At 37.7% G+C, this 25566-nt stretch overlaps 1 protein-coding gene across 2 annotated transcripts; it reads left to right on the top strand.

The window, feature by feature from the left end:
- The first annotated feature begins 3 nt into the window (after window positions 1-3).
- Window positions 4-25265, top strand: PRPS2 (phosphoribosyl pyrophosphate synthetase 2). Of its 2 annotated transcripts, XM_074606421.1 has the most exons (8): window positions 4-189; window positions 10174-10357; window positions 13022-13042; window positions 16607-16705; window positions 17762-17886; window positions 20378-20551; window positions 23415-23574; window positions 24542-25265. In XM_074606421.1, the coding sequence occupies exons 1-8, from the start codon at window positions 68-70 to the stop codon at window positions 24632-24634; spliced, it is 978 nt and encodes a 325-aa protein (XP_074462522.1). In that variant the 5' UTR covers window positions 4-67; the 3' UTR covers window positions 24635-25265. The 2 variants fall into 2 exon arrangements, with proteins under 2 accessions (XP_074462522.1, XP_074462531.1); XM_074606430.1 differs by lacking the exon at window positions 13022-13042.
- The last annotated feature ends 301 nt before the right edge of the window (window positions 25266-25566 follow it).

Genomic DNA, 25566 nt, shown 5'->3' with positions numbered 1-25566 from the left:
CGCCGCGGTCTCTTTCGTGTCCCCCTGCCCCGTCCCCCGCCATCGCCGCCCCGGTCTCCGTCCCGCCATGCCGAACATCGTGCTCTTCAGCGGCAGCTCCCACCACGACCTGTCCCAGCGGGTGGCGGACCGGCTCGGGCTGGAGCTGGGCAAGGTGGTCACCAAGAAGTTCAGCAACCAGGAGACCAGGTAGGTGGGGTGGGGTGGAGCAGGGCGGGTAGGGGCAGCTCCCCCTCCCCACGCCCGGTCATGGATGTCCTCCCTTCCCCTCCCGCTGGTGGCAGAAAGGGCCTGGCGGGGCACAAGAGCCACAGCGGACCTGTCCCCGGTCCCTCGGGCTGTCGCCGGTAGGGAGCGATGCCCTGGGCAGCTCTGGCGCCCGAGAAGGGGGTGGCAACGTCCCCCTGAGCAGGTGAAGAGCATCCTCCTGTGGGGTGAGGGTGGAACTGTCCTGTCTGCAGCCTGAAGTTCATCTCACCCTTTGCAGATAGTTAATGAAATGGTTCAGCAGCTTTATCTCCCTAGAGATGAAATCGTCTTGATTTTATGAGTTATGGTATATTATACCGCTTTTGTAAGTAGGTCTGTATGTGAGTGGATGTGAGAACAGGATGGTGACGATGGATCAGATGCTTGAAAAAGAGCCTGTGTCAAATCACACTTTATTTTATGGTCTTTATTTTGCGTCAGCAGCCAGCTGTGTGTGTGTGACACCAGTCACAGTTCCTGCGTGGCTCCCCTCCTTAGCCCCAGACTCTTGGTCCTGCATGAGGATAATACAGTTGGTATGATGACCCTGGCCTACTACTGAAAGCGCAGGTGTGTTAGGTTCCTGGCCAGCCAAATGCAGAGGGTGACTCTGATAACAGTGAAAAAAATCCTGCGTGAAACCATCAGGATAGCTTGCTCACCTCCACTCTCTGAGAATGCACTTGCCAGGGCTTTTTCTACCAATATTGCCTCTCTTAGCTAGTTTCTCATCTTAGCTTCCTGACCCATGTGTTTTATTTACTCATTTTTAATGAAGAGTTTTAAATTGAGGTGACAGCTGTATGTATGATCATCCCATGAGCTGGTAAGACTGTGCAGATGCTTTTCTATATAGGTGTATGAAATATACACCTATATTTTCTATATAGGTGTATGAGCTCCCATGAGCTGTTTTTCTTTGTAGGTGTATACCAGCTGGTTCCAAAACACAAGTTCCCAACTGCTGGCTATCCTCTGAGGTTATTGTATGTTTGTTTTTATCTGTTCTTGTTCTGAATCTCCTGAACAAGCGTGTTTTCATTGCTTCCTTTGAAAGATTACCATGGTGTATTCTAAAATTGCTCTCTCAAAGCTTGTCCTTCTATTCTGTCTATGTTTTTGCATTCTCAGTTTAATTGCTCTTGTTCTAGTTATGCTCACTGGCATTACTATAAACCCTCTTCTATTGGTGTTTATTCTTCTATTGATTCCTGATTAAACGAAGGTTTAAATCTTCTCTCAAGTCTTTCCAGCCCCATACTCACTTTTTTGCTCTTTGATCTCTTTTCTGCATGATAAAACTTAATTTGTGTGTTTGGTTGCATGACTTTCTTGCTAACTTATGTCTATTTTTTAAAATGTTTATTCTCCGGAGACACTTACCTTTAGTTCTCCTCTTTGCTACATTTTAAGCAGAGGTTAATTGATTTGGATTTCACCCAAGGTAGAAACTTATCTCCAAATTTTGCATATTTATTTTATGAGGTAAGTTAATTCTAGGCTTCAGGATACAATAATTTCTACTCTATCATTCCACCTATTTTTCCAGGTGTGCAGTATTGGCCTCTGTCATTAAACAAGTAGGTAGTGGTGACTGCAGCATGTCAGTGGTTTGGCTAATCTAGCAGTGCCAGTTAATTTTCTTAGGCAAGTAGGGATGTATTGTGGTATAGATATGAGGTATGTATCTAATCTAAACGTTATTTCTGGCTGCTTCTGCTGTAACACTGTGAGTCTGGCATTGTCTTTTTTTTTTTCTTCCTTTCTTTTTTTCCCTGAACTTAAAATGCCTTAACACTATAAATCCTTAAGTGTTTGGTTCTGTTTTCCTTTTTATTACAACTTCATACTTTTGAGATTCTAAAGTGAAGTTCATGTTTCCCTTTCAGCAAGTATAGTTTTTACCCACTATATAATGTTTTAAGTGGGTAATCTTTTCAATATCCTTAATGACTTATTTTAGGATGTTGGCCTTCCAGTTTTGTAGACTGATGTTCTTAAAAAAAATCAGCAGTAGTAATAAGAAAATTCCTCAATAATGTATTTGAAATTAAACTACAGCTAAAGTTAAGATGTTTATGCTGTAGTGGTCCGTTCCTGAGGCACCTGGATTTTCAGTCTGTCTGCATAGCAAAGTTTCTTCCTATATACAGATAATCCAGCACAGCCTTTTTTTTTCCCCTTCTTTTTGTTGCTTTTTTAAATTTATAAACAAAATTACAAAATACATTTTCAATATTGCAGAATACTAGAATCCGAGTGCTAAAATGCTCAAAGAACCTTAAACCTTCCCAATGGCATTCGGGCAAACCCCTGTGCAAACAGATAAGCCTGGGCCTGACGGTCAACGAACTCTTGCTTTGTCAGATCTGTTAAGTTAGCAAGTTGCAGAGAAGATTCACCTTTTGTTAAAAAGTCTGGTTTTCTGTTTGCTGTAGTTTCTTAAACTTCAATGTAAATTACATGTAAGTCAATAAATGCATGCAGCCCCAGGCTTAAATCCTTGCCAGAGGGTCCTAGGTGGCAAGCCTTTACTTGAGAACTGCAGTTAGTCTGCCTTGCAGAATATAGTGGAGGGAAGAGTCATTAAACATTTTGCATTATATTTCAACTCAGACAGGCTTTAGGTCTCAGTCCCAATCCTTAGCACATGTAAGTGGGTTTGAGGAACTAAAGCTGTACCCTGAGGTTAGCCAGGGATACGACCATGACTGGTGGTCCGGCACTGTGGCTAAATGGGCAGGTACACTCCCAACTCCAGGACCTTTAAAAGGGGAAAGGCTTCTTTTCTTAATTTATGCTGAGACTAGCATATCTAGCAATATCTCAGTTCTCTGGATACTGGCATTCAGTATTCTTGCAGGTCTGTAACTGAGAAACGTAATGTGTATGCTAGAAAAGAGAGGGAAATTGCTGGTAGACTCAACCACTGCTCCATTTTTTTTTGCTCCTTCCATCTCAATTGTATGGAAATGTTTTCCTTCAGCTGACTACCAAAGTCAAGCAACCCAACCTAAAGCAGTGAGAGAGCTCCTCGATAATACCTGGTTGTAGAAGATAACTCTGTTTAGTATTCAAAGTTTGTGTGTCAATTAAGTGCCAGCCACAGTGTTGCGGTAGGAGCTTGGGTGGCACCACCTTCTCACTTATCTGGCAAAATGTCAGGACTGCAGTGGGGGCTCAGTTGGTTTATCATCTTCAAACCCAACAAGCAACCGTCATCAGCAGAGTTTGGCAGGCTGGAGGAAGAGGAAAGGAATTGAAGTCCTTAAACAGGCATGGCTGTTGCAGCCTCAGCATTGTGAAACTCTGTTTGACAGACATGTAGCAGAAGCATACATATGTTAAATGCTCTGAAGTTTTTCACAAAATTGTCTCCAAATACATTGAGGTGGCATTTAATTATAGTTGATACACAATTAAATCCCAGTGCAGGTACTTTTGGTGAGTCAGCTGACAAAAAAAAAAAAATCATTGAATATACATCACTTAACTAAATATATTTTCCTACAATATATGGTATGTTTGCTTCTCTAAAGACTGTTTATTTTAACTCTGTCCCTGAAATACTTGTTACTCTCAAAATGGAGAAACTGGAGTCATAGATGACATCCTCTTACACACATCTCTCCCAGAGAAAGTAGTTAGTGCTCCTGCCCATTTCCGTGAGCTTCTTTGCTTATTCCTGTCAGATTCACTGGCTGAAGTGAATCTTCTTGCAGATCTTCTCGACTGACCCATGAGGAAGGACTTAACTGAAAGGACTTGGACTGAAATTTAATCTGGGAAGACAGGAAAAAAAATAGCTGATGTTTCCGTGGAAAATTCTTACAAGGATGGATGTGAGTCTGTATTTCACACGAAGTAGGGTAATGAAAACCATTTGTTCTATGAAGTAAATAATTGAAAAAAATCAGGATCAAACCTGGAAACTTTCATATCATTGCTAAATACCAGGGATGCGCAATTCAGCACAGGACTGTAACATTTCTCTCCCACCTTCCCTTCAGCGTCCTCCAGCTCTTCTACTGCAGTTGTCTCATCTGAGACATGACCTTGCTACATCTCCTGTACCCTGGTTCCTTTGGGCTCAGCTGCTGTGGGGGCCATGAGCTGTATCACCCTCACTGGAGTAAATGGTTATGGTGTTTGCAGACCGCTAATCGTGGAGTAAGAAAGCTGAGATGATAAGCTGGTGTTAAATCAGATGAAGGTGGTAGGGATTAGGGATGTGCTGGGATGTGAAGTGTCTCTTCATACCACTCAGCCACTGAGAGTGTGATTTGCAACCAGGGCTGTGCTCTGCCTGCATCAGCAGTGGTGGCTGTTCCCCTCGCTCCCTGCTTGCTTATGCTGTCATGAGAAAGGGGAGGCTGGAGAAACATTTTATCAGCTTGGTTGAGTTAGATAAAAATTGTTTCCAGATTGCATGTTGTGTAGGTTTTGTTTATATAGGGAATCGAAGATGCAGCAAATATGGCCATTTATCACATTGTTCATTGCTCTGAATCTTAAAAGGTCCAAAAATCATAGAACGGTTTAGGTTGGAAGGGACCTTAAAGACCATCTAGTTCCAATCCCCTCGCCATGAGCAGGGACACCTCCCACTAGATCAGGCTGCTCCATCCAGCCTGGCCTTGAACACTTCCAAGGATAGGGCATTGACAACTTCCTTGGGCAACTTGTTCCAGTGCCTCACCACCCTTAGAGTGAAAAATTTCTTCCTAATAACTAACCTAAATCTAGCCTCTTCCAGTTTGAAGCCATTACCCCTCATCCCATCATTATGTGTCCTTGTAAAAAGTCCCTCTCCAGCTTGCTTTCTTGTAGGCGCCCTTCAAAGTTTTTGGTTTGAGACTTCCACTTTATTGACCTTGCTGTATACAGTGCGCATCTTTAACTAGATGCTAAATGCTTGAAATTTAAAAACAAAAAATGACCCATATAAATAATGGCTGACAATCCCACATGTCAGCTGTAGTGTTTGGCATTCAGCCTTTGAAGATTCTTTGCACATGCTTAGGCTTGTTAGACCTTTGTTTCTAAATTTCTGAGGGTTCCTTTTGGACTGCATGTGGCTCAACCCAGAGCTGCTCAAGTGAAGGTGGTTTTTCTCTTGCTGTGACAGGTTGTGTGCCAGAGTGGAGGTGAAGAAGATATTTCCCGTCTTGTGGTACTCACCATGCCAGTGCCCACCATTAGGACAAGGCAGTTGTCCATGAAGATCTAGGTGGGGGTTGGTCTTGGAGCTGTTAATCAAAGTGGAAGAGCCTGGAGTTGAGGGAAGATCATGAGTGCCAGGAGTTATGGGATACCTATAGACTTAAAACCAACTCTGGCATTTTTATTGTTGCTTTGGGCTTTTCTGGTACCTACTCTGTTATATAACATCATGGCAGTCAAAATATTTGCCCAGTTAAGTTGGAGGTCTTGCATTAAAAGACTTTATGCTGTAAAATGCGTTCCCAAAGGTAAGAGGTCAAACACACCTCTCTGTGTAGTGCTTTCCATTGGTTGGCTTTCAATGAATTGCAAATTCAGCATGTGGATTTTTTTTGTCACTTCCGAGATATTGATTCTTTTTGCACACTGTATGAGGACTCTAACCTTTAAATTTTGGCCTCTTCTCTGGTTATTAAAAGTGCCTGAAGAACATATCTACTTTGTTGGCACGTAAATTGCCTGAGAAATCTTACTTATTGTAAGCATGGCTGGAAACTTAATCTGTTGTAATTATTTAAAAAGGTACTTAGAGCCATTTTAAGTGCATGATTTGAACAGGATCCTGGTTACAGGTTTATATTATTTACCGTTTTAGTCTGGCTCTCCATACTTATTCCTCTGCTTCCCCACAACTGTTTTTTTTTTAGTTAGGATGTATAAATTCAAAATTCCCATCGCTCTAAGTTCTGTTGGGAGTGTACTATAAATCTATCTCAGAAGGAGCTCAGCCTGCTGTTACTCCTGATTTTGAGTTTTGCTTAATGGATGCTTCAGCCATTTAAATATGTTTGTAACAAGTGGGTTTTGAGCCTTATTCTTAATTCATGGTTATTAGTCTATCCAAAAGTTTCTACTTATTAAATTGAACTCTCAAATCAGCCTTTGCAAGATGAAGGCAGATACCAACACTCAAACTTGTTTTTCTTCATGTCCTGAATTATGCCTATCTTTCCCAGCTAGAGCCTTGTGCTTGTGGATTCCAAGCAACTGTCTCAAATAGTTAATTACTTTTGTGGGGTATTAATTTCTATAATTTTTACTTTAAAACACAATTGTGTGATGTCAGGGCTTTTAATGTACAGGTTCTGTTGACTCTTCTTGAACAAGAAGTTTATTTAAACTGAGTGTTACCAAATAGCCGAATTTGATTTAATTGCATAAAACAAACAGATCTTGTAATCTTGAGGCAAGAGCTTGTTCTTGTGTCCTTCCTCTGTGTCCTCGCTATTGAAATTGTTTAAACAGCCCCCCAAACAGTTAATTAGGTCATGATATAGGTGGTCTAAATTGAATTCAGTAGTACTGTTAATAAGATAACTGTCACAAAGTTTGACTGCTGTTAGCTTAATGTTGTCCAATAGATATTGGCAATACAATGCTTCAGGTATCTGATACTAGAGTTTATAGTCTCTTATTGTTTGCCTGTTTATAATGGAATGTGTAAAACACACAAACCAAAGCAGGCAAAAAAAAAAAGTCCCAAACAAAAAACCCCAAACTACCGACACCCCCCCAAAACCAACAAAAATAAAAACACACGCAAAAAAAAACCCTAATGTGGTTAGTCCAGGCTACGTCTGATGGTATAGTTGCAACACAATGACTGGTTGTCTTTTACTGTGCAGCTTGATGAAGGTAAAATAGGCAGCTGTGTGTCTGTTGGTTGAGTCTACATAATACCTCTTAATAGCAATCTATAAGAAGGCAAACAACAGATACTGATCTGTTGCACAGCTGTCTCCAGTTGACTGGGAGAAGATCTTTGTGCAAGAATCACATTATGCTATTCTCTGGCACCTTTAACTGGGTTACTCCTGAGTGCTATGCAAGTATTAATTTAAGCTTGATTTATTTTAGTCTTCCCATAACTTATGTGTCCACTAGAAGAGGTATTTCTATACACTATACATTCACATTTCTGTGTGCCAAGTAAGTATGTCATTCATTCTGGCCTGAAAAGCGTAACCAAAAGTTCAAATGCTCCAAGAGAGAAAGTAGCAGCATTTTTGTTTTCTAAGTTGTTTACAAGATGAAAAAGTTATTGCTAGCCCAAGGTCATTGAAAATATAGCAGTTAATGGCAATGGAAGAAGCATCACTTCAGGTCCATTGTGTTAACCAGATCTATATTTATATCAAAGTATATTCCCTGATCTTCTGAAACCTATTATTTGTTAGCAGAGTGCTTAGAAAGTACTGTTTTTCTAAAGGAGCAAAACAACTCCGAGTGTTATAATTCAGTGTTCTTTGTGTATATGATGAACATTAAGATCATCTATTTTTGTCATTCAGCAGTTTTTTTCCTGTTACATAATGTATCTATGAAAGATGTGGTTACATTTTTTTTCCCCAAGTAATAAATTCTTATTCTGCCCCCCTTGTCACTCCAATAACATTCTCCCCTGAAAATTGACAGAGTTTTCTTCTCAGTCTTTTTCTACTTTCTTCGTTGTAATGGCTCCTAGGTTAATTTTCAGAACTGTAGTGTAACTCCACAGTATTGGGTTTAAAGAGGTGCCATAGGGCTTTTGCAGGTGGTGGTGGTGGTGTTTGAACCTATTCCAAAGATGTGGTATGCAACAACACTTGTTATTAAGCAGGTCTGTGTAAGTGCCACGTCAAGGGGCAATTATCTTTTTTCAGAGCCCTCATAATAACAACCATGAATCTATAATGATGACTGAGGCTGCATCCATATAGTAGTGGGTAGATGCTTTACTCAAAGCTGGATTTCTGTGTTCAGAAGCAATGACAGGTTTCTTGCTTGCTTTATTTGGTTTTATTTATTCTTCTGGGAAGTGGAACTCTGGTTTTGGTAGTTTTTTGACTTAACTTATAGTTAAGTCTGACTAGTTCCTCCAATTATGGAATATGCTTAGTGTCTTGCTGAACTTAAGTTATTTTGACCCAAACTCTTATCTCCAAACAGGAAAACAAACTAAAAATATTTTGATCAAAACAGTTTTCTCTGAACAGCGCTATTCTGTGGATCAAAAATTTTGGTCAGGGAAGTAACAGTTTTATGAACAAAAAATTGTGTCTTTGTGCCATGATGAAAGCCTCCAAAAGGCTTCCTGGATTAACACTGACGTATCTGCAGATTGTGCTGTCCCTGACCACCTCTGTCCTTATGGAGGTGCTGGTGTTTGCTAGCTGGTTTGCTCTCTTTTGACCTTAAGAAATCCTGCTACTAGCATTCTTGGGTAAAAAATGCTTTCAGTTCAGTTAGGGAGAAAAATTAAGACAGGATCTTTTTTTATAGCTTGTTTGGGACCGCAGAGGAGTCAAATAGGGGAGCTGAGAGCATGGACTCAACTATCTCAATGGTAATAAATCAAATGTTTGCATATCATTAAGATGTTTTTAAGCAGTAAATTCCTTTCTGTGTTTTGTAGCTACAGAAAGCTAATGAGTCTTACACAGCAGCCTGAAAGCTGATAAACAAAAGTTGTTTGGGCTGTGTTTCGCTAGAACAAGCCTCAGCGTTGAAGGACCCATCAGAGAAAATATTCTACCCACATCTGGGCCATTTGGATGGTTTCCTGCTGGAAGCTTTTTCTTATTTGTATCTTGGGTAAAGATGCAACCTTTTAAATAAGGGCCCAGGATATTTTAGCATTTAATAATTAAGACTAACTTAGTAGAGCATGGGTTTGAAAGGTCTGATCTCCTCATTATTTAGGAACGCCTCATTATTTCTTGTACATTGTGCATGGATTCTGAGAAAAATGAAGGTTAGTCTACTGCTTTTATGTGTGAGTTTTGGAGTAACAGGTGTGAAAAGTTAGTGTGGTTTAACGGTAGATTTCTCTTGCTTGGGTCTAGAATTGAAAAAGAATCCACATTCAACTAATTTAATTTAATTTCCCTGTTTATTTATAAGCTCTATTTAATTCTTGAATTCTGTGGTGTGAGCAGTGATCAGTGCCAGAATTTGCCTTGAAATCCGTAGAAGAATAAAATAAGTCTTAGATACTATGATACGCAACCAAAGTATGTAAGCAGAGTTACACCAAACAACTCATGTAATGTGCAAGTTGTTGACGTGTGGTGAGCTGTTGATGAGCAGCTCTCTTAGCTTTTCTGTAAGATTTTATTTTTTTAAGGAAATACTTTACTTGGACATAAGTGTAAATTAATCTTAAAAAAATGGTGTAGATTTTAACCAGATGTCTGCTTTTGGGGTGTGGTTTGATACTTGTCTCTTCTAAAATGCAGTAGTTTCTCAAATTTAGTAACAATTATCATAGAAAAATAATTGTCCTTTCTAAGGAAGTATTTTGATGCAGGTAGTATTTAATGTTCTGAAGTTGTCTCTGTTGTTTCTGTACATAACATCTAAGTTATTCTTTAAATGGTCATCTTGGGAGATTGCAAGGACACAGAATACATAGACTAAACCACAAAAAGCAGTATCAACTTTAATAACAATGTCAGCTGCATCAGCGCTATAGCCATAATTATGTGTTGGTTGGTGCTAACCTTACAAAGACCATATTTAGGCTGAAGTAAATTTTAGACTGGCTTACATTGAAATAGGCTTTGTATCAAGAGGACAGTTATCCAAATCGCTGTAAAAAAATCTTAGTCTAAATGGGGATAAACCTATGGAAGTTTGTTAAAACAAAACTGGTTTTTGTATTCTTTAATAATGCTTTTCCAGTAATTCAAGTGTTTAAATGGTCATCTCCTGCTCTTTCAGTGTAGAGATTGGTGAAAGTGTGAGAGGAGAAGATGTGTATATCATCCAGAGTGGCTGTGGTGAAATAAACGACAACTTAATGGAACTGCTCATCATGATCAATGCTTGCAAGATTGCATCATCCTCCAGAGTGACTGCCGTAATTCCATGTTTTCCATACGCCAGGCAAGATAAGAAAGACAAGGTAGGTAAGAACTGTGTAATTATGGAAGGCTTTTTTTTCAGCTTGGTCACTTGAAATTTTTGGAGATGAAAATTATTTTCATAAACATCTAAGTGATTTGAAAGATTTGCACTTTTTTTTTATTCTTTCTTGGTAAAATGTTCAGTTATATCATCTATAGGTGAATGAAGTGAGACAAGAAATTATTTTTTGCTTGTCAAAACATAATTGACATGCCTTCAATTTGAAAAAGAAGGTACATCCTGTGTGTGGTATATTGCTGAGTACTCTGCTAGCAAATCTCACCTTATGGGACTGTTTTCCTGCTTTTTATAGCTGCTTTTTTTTAAAACTCTATCTATGAAGTGAGTACCCCCTTTTAAACATTTTAATTGCATGTAATTAAATCCTAAATTTGAAGTGAAGTAACCATTATGTAGGTGGGTTTTACCCTACATGGTTAAACAGAGAGACAAATGGAAGGAACTGAGTAAATCTGCAATGCATAACCTTAATTAATAAAAGCATTATTTTATGCTGCAAGACATTTAAAAAAAAAAAAAAGGTTTTATATCTGTAATTATTATTATTCATGCAGACCAAAAATTGTATGGAAACCCCATAAATACTCTTCTGATCTTAGGGACCTTTTCTTGAATTTGATAACTGATAAATATACCAGTTCAGCCAAGTTGATAACACAGTAACAAACTCTTTGTGACAAATGAGTTTGATTTTTAAAAAAATGGAACTAAACTTTCCTGGCTTTACTATATATATATATCAAAAACCTCTATTATATTATGTGAATGTTACTTTTACCTAAACTCACTTGAAAAAAACTAACAAGAATAAATGTGAATTTGGCTTTTAAGATTGGATTGCAATGGTTGTCTTTTTGGAAAATTGCCCCTCTCTGATACTTCTCATAAATGGACTGCCCTCCCCCCTTTCACTTTGGGCATCAAGAAAACCGTCCTGAAAGGCTTCTATTGTTCTTTACCTTCTTTAATATAAAACATAGCAGAACTGAGAAGTAATGCAGCAGCTAAAAAATAATAGTAGATATTACAAAATATGTAATGCTCAGCCTGTTATGTCTGAGAACAGAACTAAATACAAAAAGTTATTTTCTAGTACAGTCATTCTTTAAGTGCAAGCTCTCTAACACCATACTAATATTATGAAGACCTACTGTTATACTTGCAAAAACGGAACTCAGGAGTTAAATATTAGCTCCCTATCCTTTGCCTACATCTTTTGGAACTTCATTTTTGTGTCTTTTGTACTGAATAATGCTCTCCTGCAATCAGGAAAGCTGAAAGACTTCTTTTTATCAAAAGAGCTTGAAAGGGGAGCGATAAACACTGTATTGAAAGGGAAGGAAAGCATCTCACTAGGTTTTGATGCCCAAATTCATATTGGAATACTCTGCTGGACCATCCTGTAAGGTTTTGGTGTGAGAAAAGCATGAGTATGGTGCCAAGTTTTCCATGCATCTAGGTTATGCCTTGTCAAGGGTACCCAAAACCCGTGTGGCAGACTTCCAAGAGACGCTTAAAACCCACAGTGTGGTGGCCTATCATGCCACCCAGGAGCATGTTGTGTTTTGGAAATGCCATCTGAAGATGGATAGCCTAAGAAAGTAGTTTAGATTAATAGATTTTGAGCATTGTTCCAGACTGTTCTCTGGGTGGCACTGAGTTCTCCTACAATTCTAGGCAAGCCATTTCTTTTTTTTTCTTTCTCTCTTTTTTTTTTTTTTTTTTTTTTTTTTAAACCTCAGTTTTGCAATTGAGAAAATGTTTGCCATCTTTGGAAATTAACCTTGGTAGTTGACCTCCATGTTGCAAAATAAGCTATAATATAGCTGTCAACATCGGGCAGCTTATTGACGGGGAGATCTTTCTTCCCACTGTTGGATTGCATCACATCACTTGGTCTTTGACCCATGTGGAGTGCACGAGCTTTGTGCTGTCTGAAGTGTCACCAAAGTGCCAGCCATTTTCTTTCTATGATTGTACACAGATTTTCCTTGCTCTGGTGAAAGAAACTGCTGTAGTTTTCTTGACTATGAACTGAAGCAGTATAATCTTCACTAGCTAGATGCTCTTTTCCAGTTTGAATTTAAGTTATTGACTTTAATCCATAAAGAGCTAAATAGACTGAGTTCTCACTGCTTGAAATAACCCTTTATTCTTCATGCTTCTGTTGCAGTTATGATTGCTGAGAACAATGAAAGCGCTCTTCATTTATTTATTTAAGGAAACCACCTTGCAATAAAAAAATCATATTCTGAACAAGGCCTGTGTAGGTAATCTACTCTGGAAATTTTAGCATTAAACCTGGACTAGCCTTACATGAGAAACAGATGTTTAAAAAAAAAAAAAAGGCCTGCTGAGAATAGTAGAAAAGTTGTTAAATTAATTTAGTCGCAGTCAAGCTCTGCCGTAAACTAGAATACTTCTGATACACAAACTAACTAATTTAAAATTAGCTCAGGTGTATTTGTGCTTTGGCCACTGCTGCATTTATGCATCCTCTAATTATACTAACTTTCCAAGAAGTGGGCAGGACACATTCATATAGGATGCTGGAGAGATGCCTTTGAGATAAGTTAGAAGTAGAGTGACAGGTGAGTTTGGTGTTTTACAGCTCATGTAACTTTGTTTTTTTGATTTGTAGAAGGGGTCCGTGGAGCGTTGGGTAGGTATCCTTTTTTTTTTTTAATCTAACGCTATGCATTTCCATTAATATGGCCTTAAATGGTGAAACTTACTGGGTTACATTATGTATAACTGGGAATGTTTTCAGTTTCACTTCTTGATTTCAGTTGTGTTTCACCTAGGCCGTGACAGTATTCCTGTGGAATAATTTGCTACTAGAAAACTCATAGCTTTCAGTTAAAAATTAATATGGACATTCAAGATAACGGCTGTCAACTTCTGAAGTTTCAAAGCGTATCTCACTTTTGAAACGATAAATTTAGGTGATACATTAGTGAACATTCAGTATCCATACAGTTTACAACTGGCTTTCTTGGAAGTGAAAGTTCCAGTTATAAATCTTTGGAATTTCTTGGATTTTTTTTTTTGTGCAGTATGCATGTGATGCATTGTTTAGCAAGGCCATATAATAAGATGCTTAAAGACAACTGAGCTTTAATCTTGATGGATAGCTTATACTTTCAGCTATGTGTCCTTTGCATAATTACTCTTGTAAGGTTTTTTATATTAGCTTTTTGGATTCCCCCCTGCCACTGGTAACTTTAAGAATTGTGAATAAATTTGTAATGCATCACAAAGGAAGAAATCTTTTATATAACGTGTTACACTTAAGCAGGGAATTTGCTTAGGAACTAAAACCATAGTGATTTCTTTTTTTTCAATTTAGTTTCTGTACATAATGTAATGTTGCGTTTCACACTAATAATTCTGAAACTAATCTCAAATTCTGTCAAAGAATGGAACAATGAATACTGTGGATTTCTTTCTGTTCTTGCCTCTCTGATCAGAAGCAAACCTTACAAACTCCAAGATAAAGACAATCTTGAGTTCTCATCTACCTTTGTCATCCAAGTTTCTGAATAATGAGGCCAGGTTATCTGAGGTTCCCATGAATATACTCTCTTTGATTTTTCAAATAATCTTCCATTTGGATCATATTGTAGCACAAAACTTTATTTTCTATGCAAGCAATCAAATCTTAAATACTTTTGAACATGTCATGTGTGTTTTCTTTAATGCACAATTTTGTGTAAAGGAAACTGTCAGATAGCTTCAAACTTCGTTTGTCTTAATCTCCTATTAGCCCGTTCTTGAGAAACAGGTATTGGTGTCTGGCTATCTTTCCTTCCAAGACCCTCTGTTCACCAACACGTAGGCAATCTGTGATGTGTGCATGTCTGCTAAAACAAGTTACCTAGTGGTAAAACCTGCAAGTTCTTCCTTCTGGGAAGGCAGCCTGCAAGGCCAGCAGCTGAAAGAAGTACCAACTGGTAACGTATACATTAGTATTTGATGCAGGAAAGTATTTTGGGTTGGTTGGTGTTTTTCTTGTGATGGTGATACTCATGGTATTGATACATGAGACAAGCTAAGTGGTATGCACATTGAACAGAAATGGAAAAAAATAAAAGCAAAATTCAGTATGCTGAATGGAGTGGAAATAGCAAACCATGTTCTGGGAAGAATGTAATCTGCCTTTAGCAGCTAGCCTGAACTACTTATTTGTTTCTGCCAGAAGGGGTGGTCCTGGTTTGCCACCTTCTTTTCCCTTCTCTTTCATTTAGCTGCCTCATCTGGCTGCTGTGTGTTCAGACAAGTCCCGGTGTGCAGCACAAGGGAATTGACGGAAGTGTATAGCCTGGGAAGAAGGGATGGGACAAGCAGCGGAGCCAGCCTCTGGTTTCAGTATCACCTGTTAGTCCAGCTTACTGTAGCATCAAACCAGATCTTTGCAAAGAGCTGATAAGAGAACATTGTGGTAGAGTCAAAAGAGTAGTTTTGTTTTATTAGATGTTGCCAAAGGTTTGAGAATTGAAGCCCAGCTTAAAACTGTCAGTTTGTACTGCAGAGATGAGCTGAAGTGATCAGGAATTTGAATGGCATTAACCAAAAGTTTACTATTAATAATAGAAATATACAGAAAGCTTTGGCCAACTCGGACCTTACAGAACTGGCCTTAAATGAGGAGCAGCATAGTCCTCAGTAATCGGAAAATCATCTGTGCTGAAGTGCTAATGATAGCAAATTCTTATGGAAGTTATATGCTTTTGAATTGCAGAGATCTAGGGAAGTGATAGCTGTTGCATATATCTTCTGTGTATCTTATACAGACCAAACTGTATTTCATAGAACATCACCACTAAAACCAAGAGGGATGGTTTTCAAAATGAAGAATTTATGTAATGACGTTGATAAACTTGATCCAGCCATAAGAAAAACTGCAATATCTCAGTTTCTTTTCTGGAAGTATGCTAACAATATGCAGGTTAAAACAGAGGAATGCCAAATTTCCACCTATATTAGTGAAAGTTTTGAGCAGAACACTGGCTCCTTGATATGACACAGACAGAAAAGCATCCAGGTTAAAGCGGCAGTGCTTCGGCTTATTTTAGGTTATGCCCTTAAGCACCAGGAAGGAGAGCAGAGATACTCTGTAATTGTGCGTATGGAGGTGGAGGGAGTGGGGTTTCCTAGGAGGCTAAATGAGGCTGTTTGATAAAAAACTGTGCAGGAGAGAATGCTGTGCCCCCAAAAGTCTCTCTGACGGAATGGAATCTCTGAATTGAAGTTCTGCCTTCATGCTAATGTTATTGCCAGCTATTAGCCTTATTTAAAGATTCACAAAAAGAAAACAGGAGGTTTTGTTTAGTATTTCTGTTACAGAGAAAGCTGTCTAGGGTGACATAGCTTTTTTTTCAGACGTTAAAAAAATCTGAAAAAACTTTGGCATTGCTCAAGGTACCTTCCAGTCGCTATTTTCCATCTTCTCTTTTTTTATATTGCTGTTTGTTCTGCATCCTTGTCACTTTTAAAAAGCTCTTGACATTGGCGTTAACTTTTCTAATTAGATAGATTTTTACTCTTCTTTTGTTCTCTATGCTTCTGGTTTTTTTGTTTGGTTTTTTTTTTCCCCAGCCCCTCTATCCCTTTTGGGAATTCTAGACTCTTAATTGCACCCAACAATTAAGCCTGAATTAGCAAAAAAGAATAAATAAATAGGCCAGGGTAGAAGATCCCTGCCAACATGGATCTGTTACAAGCTATACTGTATCATGAAGATATGCTTGATCATAACTTTGGTTTTCAAAAGTCAGGTTCACTCTGCCTTTAATCTGTGTTTTTGGCAATGTTTTTTAGAACAGGATAGCTGCTTGAGAGTTGGATGTTAATGTAGGGTAGTGGCTTAGAGAAATGGAGATTGTCTGTCTTTCAGTTAGCTTTTCTATAGCAGAAAGTTTTAAATAGAAGAACTGGAAAATTATATCCCAATTTTATCTGCTTGTCAGTTAGCCTAATTACCACAATGCATGATGAGGCAGACTGTGCAAACTGATTTAGATATTCCTAAATGTTTTGCTGAGTTTCAAAACCCTAGTAGCAAGATTAGCTATTGACAGGCTAGTTTGGCTAAAGTTCCGGAGCTCTTTGTATCTAGATTCCAAATATTCTAAAGGAAAAAATCAAGAGAAGTAGCTAATTTTCTGACTCCTTGCATCTAGTTGAAATCTTCTTAAAATTTAAACACTTGTGCTTCATTCCTCAGAGTCGTGCTCCAATCTCTGCAAAACTTGTTGCCAACATGTTGTCAGTTGCAGGGGCTGACCACATCATCACCATGGACTTGCATGCTTCTCAGATCCAGGTAACTATCAGTTTTTACTAACTGTGACTAGGGGCTTTACTGAACTGATATTAATTCTGTGGGTTTTTTTCTCACTGTTTTGAAAGGCTATGTACAGAAGTGTAATAATTCTCAGGGTTCAGAGAAAGTCTCACTACCAGTTTCTAATTAAATTATCTTTTTGAAAGAGACTGGCGTTGATTTTATGGGGTGATTTTGACTTTGAACACTTGTGCATTGGAGTCTTCTGTGGAATTTGCCCAGTCTAGTGTAAGAACACCCAGAATATCAAATATACTGGTTTGCGGCAAGTTCTTTTAATCTTGGCCAGGTCAGAGATTATAGTATTGCCCTAGGTAGAGTTTTGTTGTTACAGCCAAGGGGACAATATTCTCTTAAGAGAAGTGGAGATGGGGGCTGGCAACCCTTAGCTGGCTTACTGCTGAATCCAGCAAATCACAAAACTCTTTACTCAGAGCAGTCATAATTCGTCATTTTCATGTATACCTCTTTACAAGATACCTTGTTTTTTCTAGAAAATACCTTCTATTCCGTTTCTGGTATGCTGTTTAATCGGAATTTCCTATTACGCTAGATGACTGTCATGCAAATAGAAAGCAGTTTCATGTGTGGTCTAACACGGATTTCTTGTCATTACAAAACCAGAAAGATTCGGTTTCTGTTGCTCAAGCAATACTAATCTGAATCTTCCCCATATTGAAATATTACTGTTAGTGTCAGACAGTTGAAATTTATGGAAGTTGAGTATTACTCACTGCATTATTTTTTTGAGAGCTTTTCATAAGCATGAATTTACTGGAGTGCCTGAAGGTGATCTCTTCTGAATTTTATATCATTTGAGAACAGACGTTTTTTATGTCACTACTCTTGGGTGAGATTTTTAGAGACCTTAACATTTGCCCAACTTCTGCTGCATTTGATATGAATATCAGAGGGCATAATTAGGCTAGTGTAAAATACTAATAAATTTCTACCATGTATGAAAAGCTTGATTCTTTCCTTGTGTCTTTGTTCCAGGCAACACATTGATGAAACTCTTTTTCTCTTTTGGCTTAGGGTTTCTTTGACATTCCAGTAGATAACCTGTACGCAGAACCTGCAGTGCTGCAGTGGATTAAAGAGAACATTTTGGAGTGGAGAAACTGTATCATAGTCTCACCTGATGCAGGTGGTGCAAAAAGGTACTATACAAGCCTAAAACTGTTGTTTTTTCATATAGTTAGTGGTTAATGAACTAGTTTGTCTAGTCTTCTTTTTTCCTCTATGAATTGTGCAAGATACAGGGTATGACACTGATGAATCCAACTGCATTGTAAAAACAGAATAGTTCTTTCAGTGTTGTTCATGCTTGAAAACATCCAGGAGCTTTCTATACTCTAAAGGATATCTTTTTCTCTCTCCCTGGATATGGCCTCATTAGCTGAATCCCTCCGCAGGAGGGAAGAGATTTTTCCTGCTGCTTGCTTCTTTAGTCCAGTTGCTGCACCTCTTCCTGCTTCGCTCTGGAATTGCCTAAGTTTCCCTTCTCTGTCAAAGCATATGGCCTGTACCTGCTGGCATTTAGGTAAGAGCTTGCTTGAGTCGTGTTTCTTTTTTCTTTATGTTATTGCATTCCAGCTGTAAACCCGTTGACCCAAAGTTGTGCACTGTAAATACTGGAAAAAAGGGAGTGAAGTTTTGTTTTCAGTGGCAAAAGGTGAAAATAGAAAAGGTAGTTCATTGGAGTGTTTCTTCATTTGCTTTGCAGCATGTGATACTCATTTAGCAGACTTATATTTGCTATCTATTGAGTATAAACTAATGTAAAAGCTCAGAAACACGCTGACTGGAAAGGTGATAAAGCAAAGCATGCCGTTGAGGTGCTGCTACAAAATTCAATAGGAACAAAGACAAATGAAGTAAGAACCCTGTAAGCCCACAGCAATTTAAATGTTTGGAAGGTAGTATGGGGAAAAATGTGAAAGACTGTCATAATTTGATTTTAATTTAAGTCCTTGTGTCTGTTGTGAGTGTTCATGTTCCAATAATTAATAGGGAAATAAGACTGATTATAACTCAATAGTTGTTTCTGTGTAGATTAATCAAGTTAAAGATCTGAAGAATATAAACTATAGAAAGCATGCTAAAATTCAGATGACTCAGTCAATTAAATTTGCTTGTTCCTATCTAAATACTGTTGTTTTCACAGTTGGTTTTGGTTTGGTTATTTTTTGTTTTTAAACAAAATACAGCCTTTGTTTAGCATTCAAGTCAGAAGACAGCATTTCCCCCCCCCCCCCCCAAATATTTGTATATGATAAAGTTGATCATGAGAGTTTATTTCTTGAGGACCACTATAGGTAGGTACAGCTTATTTTTGATACCTTTCTGTTGTAATGCAACCAAGCAGTTGCAGTAGGAAAGATGTTGCTTTTCACAGGTTCTCCTTCACCTCCAGTAATATAATGTAAAGAAAATGGTTTGGCCTTTCCATTTAAAACCTGTAGACCTTAAAAATAATACTTGGGTTAATGAAAAGTGAGTAGAATGTGAGGACAGTTTGTCTTTAAAATTTGTATCTCTAAATGTTAAAGAAATTAAAAAAAAAAAACAAAACAAACATGCTCTTGCACTTCTTTCAAATGTCTGACCTTTTTTTTTGCTTATCACTGGCTTTTTTTTTTCCCAGCTTATTAATTTTTGTGACTGAAATAAGGCATGCAAATTCTATTCATATCTTAACGCCTCTGAGGTATTGAGACTCGCTATGAAATGATACTATTATTCACAAAAAATGCCAAAACATTTGGGGTTTTTGTTTATCAACCAGCTGTTGAAATGCAGTAACTAACAAATCCTTCATATCTAAGTGGTAAAGAAACAAAACTGTATTCTCTATTAACTGTGCATTTAATAACCTTGTTAACAACATTCTAAACATATTCTAAAAGACAGACTACAAGATTGAACCAGCATAGGAAAGATGTTTGTTCCTGTGTCTTTATACCTACCAGCTCTGGTATATATATATAAAAAAAACAAACAAACCCAAACCTGAAAAAAGCAATCAGAAGTCTGTAACAAATTAAGCTTGTTATTGGAGGTTTGTCTGGCCACCAGAGGTCACTCTGAATAGTTTTAAAAGATCTTTGTCAAGCAGATGTATTGCTAAGGGAATTGCTAATGAAGTAAGCTACTTGATGACTAGTCAAGTACTGCTAAAGAATTATTAATCACTATTAACTTGTTTGGTTTTTTCCATTGGTTTGTTTTCACATTCCTGCAGTGGTATTATCAGTTAGGATGTTAAAGTGCGTGCTGCTGTAGGCTTAGAATTGAGGCTACCTCTACTTTAAATTATCTAGTGTGACTAGGTATTGCAGCAGCTTAATAAAAGCTTGTGAATTGCTGAAATTTTTTCAAGGCCAAGCACTTAATGACAGGGGAAAAAAAAAAGTTAATTCAATTAAAAAAAAACACCCCTGTTTCTGGAGTATAGCTTAAGACTCTCTGGTTGTATCTATTAGCAGTGAATTAAGCTTGTTTCTGACCTGTCTCATTACTAGCAAAAGTTTGTGCTGCAGTAATTTGAAAGTAATGAAACGTAAACCTGTGTTTTATGAAAAATACACGTGCATGCCTCTGTTCTTTTAAAATAGTGTTCTAAATGTGTTGTGTTTCGTCCTGTAACAGGGTTACTTCAATTGCTGACAGACTGAATGTGGAATTTGCTCTCATTCATAAGGAGAGAAAGAAGGCAAATGAAGTGGACAGAATGGTCTTGGTTGGTGATGTGAAAGACAGAGTAGCAATTCTTGTTGATGATATGGCTGACACATGTGGCACAATATGTCATGCAGCAGACAAGTAAGTATTATTATTAACTGGCCCTCTGTCTTCCTGTGCTGTAACCTGCAGATAGCTGATGAATGCAGTTGCTGTGTCCTGCGTGCTTATAACCCAACCTGACCTCTGTAGCATGAAGTCACTCTGATCTTTGAGTCACAGTCCCGTGATCAAACTGTGTCCTTCTTTAGAATGTGGAATTGAGCAAATATTTGCAGAGATATATTATCAGTATTTAGAAAGAGGAATAAATAAAAAGTCATATAACTTGGAAGGGACTTGGACCATCTAGTGTATTTTTCAGTTCCAAGGCAGAATGGCAGTTAGAAAATCATTCTCCTCTTAAACCTCATCGTTGGAGCCTTTCCACTGTCCTTAGACAATATTTCACAAAGCTTTACTAGATTTAATATTGGGAAGTATTTTCTCCCTGGTGTTTCAATGTGTGTTTAATATTAATCTCTAACGTACATTTTTAGTCTAAAATTACTTGTCCTTTTCATCTGTGAAGGTAAGAATAAGTTTTCCTGTCTTTTGTCAGGAAGTTAGTTGAAGAGTGTTCTCACTCCCCCCTAGACTAAGTAACTTCAGTTTGTTCAGTTCTTCCGCATGGTTTCTAGACTTCTGCTCTGTTGTTCATGCCCTCCAGGTTCTTTCCAGTTGGTCCACTTCTTGAAGTGGAGCACGTGAATGTAGACCCACTCTCTTAACTGAGGCCTTAGCAGTGCTAAGTAGAAAGGATTACTTTATGTTTTTGCAGCTGGCTTTATGCTGATATGTTTCAGGGTAGCAGTATGTTGGTTGGTTCTTTTTTTCCACAGAAGTTGGTGTTGTTGACTGCACTAAACTTGGTAATGTCTGTAGCCTTTTAAAAAACCTGCTGATTCCTCAAAGGATTAATTCTTCCTATGGCTGTATCTTCACAACTCAAGATGTACAGCAGTAACTCTAGCTTCCAAATCATGTTGACAAATTGAAGAAATGAACTGAAATTCATTAAGAACAAATTTGAGGTATTACAGTTAAGTAATACTGAAGTGCTCCATTCATATCCAAATATGTGCTACCAACTCTGGCTAAGGAGGTCAAGGGCTGCAATCTAAACTTGGATTTAAAACTTGAGGTTTAAAATCTTCCATTTGAAGATCTTGTATTTTGGTATTGTTCATAGCAAAGCCCACCCCCATATGACTGTAAATAGCGCGCACTGAAAGCAGGAAGGAACTGCTGAGGAGCAAGACAGGGGAATATTTTAAATTGATGTTGCTGAACATTTACTGTAGCATTGCTACTCTTGGATGTAAACCTTTCTAAAGCTACTATGTCTCAGTTAAGAGCATTTTGAATTTATATTCCTGTCCATTATATTTGTAGACACTATGAGAGTATCAAATACTCTTGTATCCAAAAAGGGTCCATGTGGTACTTCCTGTCTGACTCTATTTTGAATCACAGAATCATTTAGGTTGGAAAAGACCTTTAAGATCATCAAGTCCGACTCTTAACCTAACACTGCCAAGTCCAACACTAAACCATGTCCTGAAGTGCCACAACTACACATCTTTTAAATACTCCCAGGGATGGTGACTCAAACACTTTCCTGGGCATTCTGTTCCCTTGCTTGACAACCTTTTTGGTGAAGAACTTTTTCCTAATATCTGATCTAAACTTCCCTGGCACAATTTGAGGCTGTTTCTTCCCGTCCTATTGCTTGTTACTTGGGAGAAGAGAACAGCCTCCAACTCGCTATTTACCTACAGTAGATTTCTATAAAGGAAAGTCTAAAACCATCAGAAACCATCAATGTTTCTGCAGTGTTTATAAGAAAGATGCTTTTGCTGGAGTAATTCTGCCTTATATCCTCTTCTTGGTATGAAGTACTGCTTTTCATTAATGCCAAATCTAGGTGAGATGTACTTTGTGCTTAATTAGACTTGCACACCAAAATACTTTAGGCCTCTTATCTCAGCAACCTAGATGGATTTCAAGCAGATGAACTAAGAAATGTGTTTCCAGATATAGCAGATCGACTTGTTTAAGTACAAACTTCAGTACACGCTCCCCCTGTGCGTTCTCCTTGTAGGCTGCAGCTACTAAATATAATGCTGAGAATGACCGGAAAACTTTGATTCTGTTAAGTCATTCAAAATGAGATGTTGTTTCTGTGGTTTTTGTCTTTTTTTCCTATCTTACTGTGCTTATGCTATGATTTGATAAAACACCACTCTTCAGGGCCTCCCTTTGTAAGACTAGAAAAGTGTCTAGGACATAGCTGAGTGTCAAAACCAAATTAAGAGATTCTGACTCATTCACAAGGTGTTCTAGTTCTTTGCTTTATACTTTTTTTTTTTTTTTCCCGTCCTATGCTGCATCATTTCACTGCGTGCTTGGATCAGCAGCGTGTCTTCCCCCAACCTTGCAGTAAGCTAGGCTTTAAATCATTAACATTTCTTCTTCCTCAGAAACACTTTCTGAGCAAAAGTGTTTGAATTTCAAATGAAAATAAAGGTGGACAATAATGGAGGCACAATAGAGTTGTGAATACTGCCATCCAACCTACTTCATTTTTGCCTCATTTAGAGAGCATGTACTGGAATTCAATTGTATGTTGTGCTGATGTGGTCAAAAGTGCAGCATTTTAGATTAGTATCGCTGCTACCGAGAAGAACATTTTTATTTCATTAGCAGTTATTTGTTACTTTTTTGTGAGACTTATTCATATAACCTGAAAGAGTTCTGGATTATTTTGTAGATATTTGTATCTTTCTTTAGCTTCCAGGAGGAATTTATGTGTAAAATGTATTTTAGAGATTTCTACCTGGCTCCGTCTATAGCCATGTATGCAACCATGCATCACAGCATACTTTTCCTTTGTTTTCTACAGGTTAATATCTGCTGGAGCTACTAAAGTTTATGCCATTCTTACTCATGGCATCTTTTCTGGTCCTGCTATTTCTCGGATTAATAATGCACCGTTTGAGGCTGTTGTGGTAACTAATACAATCCCCCAAGAAGAGAAAATGAAACACTGCCCAAAAATCCAGGTACAGTGGCGGGTTTGTGTCATCTGTTTAAACTCTGGATTTGTATTTTACTGTTCACTGATGCTAGAATTTGTGCCTTGAGAAGAAAATAATGTTCTTGTGCAGCTTTGTTGTTTGCAGCACATCTTGCTAAAACATGTCAAAGGAGATTCAGGTAGCACAATATGTTGCAAGATATTTGGTATTTGCAACAGATTTGAGTATGCCTGACTGAAAGTGGCAAACTTAAAACTGGGGTGTTTTTTTAATCAATATTAATCATACAGTATCAAACAATATCTTAAGTTAGTTTTCTTGTTGTGGATGCCACAGAAACCTTAGGTGACGACTTCTTTTTTTTTTTTTTTTTTTTAAAATACACTAATGAAAATGCTCAAGATGACAATGTTGACATAATAATGACTTTTTTTTTTTTTTAAAAAACAAACTGAGAATACAAAGCTGACTTGCATCAGTAGCTTTTACATGAGATTGTTCTGGGAAGTCATGTGTCCCTTTTGGAGTTTCCTACAGTGTAGAAGAAGTTATAAAAGATATTTTTTTTTTTTGTAATGCAACATTGAATTTTAAAAAGCTTAAAATGTATTTGGTATTTATTGAAACAAGTCAAGCACTTAAAAGGTGTGCTTCCCTTAAACTGTATTTGTGTCAAGTAGACACTGCCATCTGATGGTTAGAATAATTTCTTTTTGACAGCATGCTCCATGCCAGAATTCTTCAGCAGTATGCCTATGCAGCAATCTGATTCGATGCTTTCTTGTTGAATTTTTTGAGTTTGTACTTTGTATTAATGCAGTTCTTATATGTTAAGTACCTAATGCTTTAATGTTATTTTAATTCCTAGAAGGGGTAAGAAAGCACAATCATAAATTGAATGTTTGTATATGTGTTTATAAACTGTATAGTTGATCGTTCTTGGTATCCCATAAAAATTATCTTCTTGATTTTTTTTTTTTTTTTCTTTCAGTTTATTGACATTTCCATGATCCTGGCTGAGGCAATTCGAAGAACACACAATGGTGAATCTGTGTCTTACCTGTTCAGTCACGTCCCCTTGTAACTGCGGGAGGTTACATTGCATCTTGGCAATGGTCCCTTCAGCTAGCACTGTTGTTTTTAACAATGCATCTCAACCACAAGAAATTAGTGTCTTTGTACAAGTCCAGAACTTGTATGTTTAATTACTATATTTGTCTTGTAATTACCATTTGTTCTTTGTAAATGGGCAATAAATCTCTGTCTGGCAGAAAATTTATGAATTCCCTTGAGAGTCTGGAAGTCTTGTGTTGTGTAACTTCTCTTTTCTGTACCCATCCTCACTTTCTGCTAAACTGCTGCTTCGGATCCATTTTTCTTTACAGAACTACTAACTGTCTGTTCATAGAACTTAATGTGATGTATGCATATAAGATCACTTTCTGTGTTAAGCTAAATGCCGCAAGCTCGGGTATCTTGTTATCTATTAATTGGTCAGGCAAGCAGCGGTTGTCTTTTGTTTTGTTATGTTTAACTACCCTGAATAGTGAGCCCTAACAGAATGTAAACTTCATGTTAATTTTGAGGAACTGTTGACACATCCATAGTATTAATTGTGTTCTATGCACTTCATGTTCTTTTTTTTCCACAAGATATATGTGGCTGCTGTTTTCTTTTGTAAAGCTCTCATTACATTAAATCGTTTGCTTAACATCTATTGTGTGCAGTTATTGTCTTCAGTTGTAAAATTAATGTTTCAGTATTCCCGGGATGATTCATTTCATGTGTTTCAACAATAAGGAGCAATCTTTAATCACGAGAATTTTGGTTTAAATTTAATTTTCACTTTTGACATTGCTCGATTGTGATTATATGAATCATTTCATAGCAGTTTTCCTGTTAATATTGTAATGCTTCACTATGCAAATTCCAAAGAGCAAATTTAAACACATGTATTTATACAAGTTGGTCTCTACCCACAGTTACTTGATTTTAGAAGTATCTGAAAATAGTTTT

This window comes from Larus michahellis, chromosome 1, assembly GCF_964199755.1.
Source record: "Larus michahellis chromosome 1, bLarMic1.1, whole genome shotgun sequence".
NCBI classification, from domain to species: Eukaryota; Metazoa; Chordata; class Aves; order Charadriiformes; family Laridae; genus Larus; species Larus michahellis.
This window is presented reverse-complemented; position numbering and strand designations above follow the sequence as displayed.